This window comes from Myotis brandtii, unplaced genomic scaffold (assembly GCF_000412655.1).
Source record: "Myotis brandtii unplaced genomic scaffold, ASM41265v1 scaffold112, whole genome shotgun sequence".
Classification (NCBI taxonomy): domain Eukaryota; kingdom Metazoa; phylum Chordata; class Mammalia; order Chiroptera; family Vespertilionidae; genus Myotis; species Myotis brandtii.
This window is the reverse complement of record NW_005353838.1, coordinates 2861019-2866273: the sequence shown is the minus strand read 5'-3', so window position 1 is coordinate 2866273 and position 5255 is coordinate 2861019. Positions and strand designations below refer to the sequence as shown.

General features: G+C 42.3%; 1 protein-coding gene across 3 annotated transcripts in view; it reads right to left on the bottom strand.

Moving 5' to 3' along the window:
• The window catches only part of NOSTRIN (nitric oxide synthase trafficking), a 51447-nt gene that overhangs the window by 41644 nt on the left and 4548 nt on the right, over window positions 1-5255 (bottom strand). For all 3 annotated transcript variants that reach the window (XM_005857538.2, XM_005857539.2, XM_005857535.2), the window contains exon 2: window positions 1886-1971. In XM_005857538.2, coding sequence (XP_005857600.1) covers window positions 1886-1971 — 86 coding nt within the window. The remainder of the gene's footprint in view (window positions 1-1885; window positions 1972-5255) is intronic.

Genomic DNA, 5255 nt, shown 5'->3' with positions numbered 1-5255 from the left:
GATGGGGAGGGAGAGGGAGGGGGTCCCTCAGTTCGGCCTGCACCCTCTCTCAATCTGGGGCCTCTTGGGGGATGTCCGGCAGTTGGACATCCCTCTTGCAATCCGGGATCACTGGCTCCTAACCGCTCACCTGCCTACCTGATCGCCCCTAACCCCTCTGCCTGTCTGCCTGATCTCCCTTAACCACTCTGCCTGCCTGCCTGATCACCCCTAACTACCTCAACCTGCCTGCCTGATCACCCCTAATCACTCTGCCTGCCTGATCACCCCTAACTGCTCACCTGCCTGCCTGACCACCCCTAACCACCTCCGCCTCTGCCCCCGCCCCTGTGGCTTCGTCCAGAAGGATGTCCATAATGACATCCAGAAGGATGTTTGGCTGTCTGGTCTAATTAGCATGTTACACTTTTACTATTATAGATTTTTTCTTTTCAACTTTGTTCGATAAACCTGGTTATTATCTTTATAATAGCCTTTTGACCTCGCCAGTATCTTCCCTTGGTCCCAATAAGGCTAATGTTCTTCTTTGTTCTTGACCCATCAGTGAAGGATGCAGTTGGGCCCTTGTGTCTTTGTTCTCATGACACACATGCAATCATTTAAATCCGAAATGGGTTACCTTATAAAGAATAAACAATCTAGCCTGAAGATCTCTTTAGAGTTGTTTATTACAGAACTATCTAGAGCAATGATGGTGAATCTTTTGAGCTCGGCTTGTCATCATTTTGAAAAACCCTAACTTAACTCTGGTGCCGTGTCACATATAGAAATTTTTTGATATTTGCAACCATAGTAAAACAAAGACTTATATTTTTGATATTTATTTTATATATTTAAATGCCATTTAACAAAGAAAAATCAACCAAAAAAATGAGTTTGTGTGTCATCTCTGACACGCGTGTCATAGGTTCACCATCACTGCTCTAGATGTAGGAAAATGGTCTATGTCTTTATGGCCCAATTCAGTCCTTGGGATCTCTAATTTTAAGCAGAAATGTTTGTAACTTCTTGACTGAGTTAATTGTGCTTATTTCAGCACTGTGAACAGCTTTAAACATGATCACATCTAGTATTAAAAGAAGATGATACTGCCCTGGCCAGTGTGGCTTAGTGGGAGAGCATTGGTCCAAGCACTGAAGAGTCTCAGGTTTGATTCCTGGTCAAGGGCACATACCTGGGTTGTAGTACCTAGGTTGCAGGTTTGATCCCCAGCCCCGGTCAGGGTGTGTGTGGGAGGCAACCAATCAATGTGTCTCTCTCACATTGATGCTTCTCTCTCCCTCCCTCCCTTTCACTCTCTCTAAAAATCAATGGAAGAAATATCCTCAGGTGAGGATTAACAAAACAACAATAGCAACAAAAAGATGGGACTGAAAATGGTGACTTTTCTTTCATCCATTTGGATGGATGATTAGAATGATTTTTCTAATCATTCATCAGACATTTACTGAAAAAGTCAAAAGGCCAGGCTGTAAGAGCTCAGCATACAAAGGTGAGTAGGACATAGCCCCCACTCCTTCAACCTCCTCATAGGGGAGACATATGTCAATTAATAATTGCCACTGGTGTGAAAACAACAATGGTGTATACATGGGGGGGGGGAAATGGTGGGCCCCAGCAGGTGGTGATAAACTCAGTCTTAGGCATCAGAAGAGACTTGACTGGATCTTCCCAAGCAGAAGTACCTCCTGCTGTTTCCTGGTTTTTATGGTACCCAAGTGATAAATGTGCAATAGAGAAGAATCACTTTTGAAGCCAATCTCTCAAGTACCAAAATATAACACTGTGTTCCGGGAAGTGGGACAGCTTGTAATCACTCCTCCAGTTCCATCACTCCCAGCCACTAAAGAGGAAGAGCTGGTTATTGCAAATGCACATTTCGTACCTTTGCTGAAGAATGGATGTGACCTGCTTGCAGAAATTCTCTCCATTTTGAGAAAACTCCTTGAGGCTCTTGTACACTTGATTATACTGAGAAAGAAAAGATGCACGGAAAGGTTATGGACACTTCCAAAGACAGAACTCCTTTAAACTCTGAGTGCTGCTGTGACAATGACTGTCATTGAAGGTGACCGTGCAGCTGTGGGGTGCACACCTTTTGGATGAGTTCTTAAAATAAAGACTAAGTGTCTTCTGCCTGGATATGAAAGGTCCTGGAGAACTTTTCAAAAAATAAAGCTATCTGCTTGTCTATCTGCTTCTCCCCCTAGACCAAAGGCAAATAGTTCAGCAGTGGGGTGCCCTTGGAGTCTGGCTTCCTACTGCCCTGTTGTTCCCAGGAAGGTTAAAGGTACATTCTGAAACATGTTGAGTAGTCAATCATTTTGTGTCTCACAAATTCCAAAATAATATTTCTAGATCTCCTGACAAACCCTGAGCCATGAAAATGAGTGTTTCTTGGCTGAGATATAAAAATGCAAATGAATAACTTGTTAATAAAAATGTTTCCTAATCCCCTCTACATCTCATTCAATTGTAGTAATGAGAATGTTATAATAATGAGTTGAACATTTCAATTGAACCAAACCTTTATACAATTATTTATATCTCAATTTAGCCTTCAGACTCAAGAATTCTAATTGAAAGTTTTTGTCATTGGGTTTAGAACTCCACAATGTCATTCTGAAAATTGTATTTGTAAAGGTTGACCTTGATGACAATAGATTTTAAGTGCCCAAATGGAGAGGGTAAATGTCAGCTGATTCTGCTGCTTTCCTCACACAGAGTAGGTGAATTAGGAACGGAACAGTTTTCAAACACACTTTCTCACAGTTTCCATCTGGGAGATGCATTTTTAGTGAATTGCATTTTTCAAAATGAGATTTTACACAAGAGTATGCAAATTTTTTGTAGATCGAGCTTTGCGTGCTGTGACTCGGCTCATACAGAGAGCCCAGCCCCTTCCGGCACTCAAGGTCTCCAGCATGCAGCTGGGCACTGTGTTGAGAAGGGAAAAGGGAAGCAAACTCACATTTACTGAGCACCTACTATATATATACATCATGCATGTTCACATATACGAATACACAGGGTGGGGCAACCTTTCTGTTAGCACAGTAGCACCTGGTATATGGTGCGAACAGAGAGGTAAACAGAGGACATAGGGCCACAGAGGAGGAAGAGACCTAAAATTTAACACAGAAAGCCATGGCAGGACGTGGACATGCAGTAGTAGCAAACCAACTACCTGGGACACAAGGACAGTGGTCAGAGAGCACAGGAGCACCTACTATATATATACATCATGCATGTTCACATACATGAATACTCAGGGCGGGGCAATCTTTTTGGCAGCACAATAGCACCTGGTATATGGTGCGAACAGAGAGGTAAACAGAGGACATAGGGCCACAGAGGAGGAAGAGACCTAAAATTTAGCACAGAAAGCCATGGCAGGACGTGGACACGCAGTAGTAGCAAACCAACTATCTGGGACACAAGGACAGTGGTCAGAGAGCACAGCCCTTGATTGCTAACTCCTAAAGCAAGGTTTGCACAATCTCGTGCCTGCAGGCACTGGTCAGGCACCTGGGTGAGCAAGGAGCAGGGTGGGGACCGTGAGCTTGCAGAGGCAGCTGCCACATTGCTCCGGCCCAGGATGGCCAGATCATCCAGTTGGTCCAAAAAAGCTGAAATAAGGACTGGAATCTGAAATGTGATTTTTTTAAATTGTAGCAAACACTTCACAGATTTTAAAACTCTGCAGAATAAGCAAAACATACCTGTGCTGAGGTTCAGATATAGGCTTTTTCACACACAAATGATTCTCCTCTGAGAGTCAACAGAGTAAAATCACATTTGGCAACCAAGCTTCCTCATTGTTATTTTCCTAAAAATAATTTGTCATCGAAGATTGATATGCTACCAAAAGGCTTCCTTCCTTCCCTTACATATACAATGGGAAAATTTTATTGAGCATTTTAAAATTTTTTGGTTTTTTGTTGTTGTTGTTTACTCCTGTTAACTAAACATTTTCACTAAATTCCCCTAAGCCTTTCATTTTCTTCCCATAACACCAGAAAACATACCTAGGTCTCATGAGAAGAAAATAGATACATGTTTAACAGGGCAACTACCCCTGGAATAAGGTCATTTCTCAACCTCTATCGCCCTTAGGTATAGCCATGTGCCTGAACACTTCTTGAGGCAGGGGCAAAAGTTTTGCATGGGGTTTCAGTGAAGGTTCCTACCTTTCTTTGCTGACAATTGGACTTAGAAATGATGACTGATGCCATAAGGTGGTCTTGAGGATTGATGCCAGGTGCTAAGATCATACAGCAGAAAGAGAAAAAGAGCCTGGGTCCCTGATGGCTCTGGAAGCCACCACATGAGCCCTGAACTCTCTTCTTTGGAACTTTTTTTATGTGGGAGAGAACAATGTTAGGGTTTTTTTTCAAGCTACTCATTCTAAGTTTTTTAAATATGCAGTTGAACATATTTCTAACTCATATGCAGTCTTTTAACTTTTTATTTTCAGTTATGATGCATTTTTATGTTCATAAAGTAAGGATACAGACAATAATAATGATATACATTTTGTACTCACTACCTAAGTTATAGAGATATTAGCAGTTTGCTTCTGCTCTCTCTTTAGACAAGTATTTTTTTCCTTTTCACAATTTATTTGGCTAAACTTGGGCATTTATTCTTCCATACTGAAAGGAGTTTTTAGGGGTAAAATAGGCAGGTCTAGGGAGTTCTAGAAATAAAGGGGGCCCATGGGGGAGGGCTGCAAAGCTGGGGGGCTGGGAGCTGCCAAAAGGCATTCATTCACAAAGAACCAAAGGTGCCACAGCCTAAAGGGAGAGGAAGACACCCATTCACAGAAGATAAGGGGAAAGCCACAGGGAGTAGAAAAAGAATAGGGAGAAGGAGAAAAACAGATTTTCACAGGGAATAGAGAATTCTACCACAGGAGGGAGAAATAGAGGGGGACCCCACATGGGGTTTGAGCTCTGAAGCTGCTATAGTGACCAATCAGAGAGGATATCAGGACACAAGGAATTGCAGCCTTTATAAACCTTAGGAGAGAGGGACTTAGTGAGCTACCCCTTTGGAAGCCCCTCCCCATGTGGGAGTCTGTGTTTGTTTCCCAATAAATTTCCAACTTTTCCTATACCATGACTTCATTCTTCTAATCCACCTGGACAAAGGCCCAGGAAAGAAACCACCTTTGCATCCTGCCCAAACATGAACATATCTAATTATAATTTTTTTTAAAAAAATCCCTGTTGGGATCCTAATTGCAATTGCAT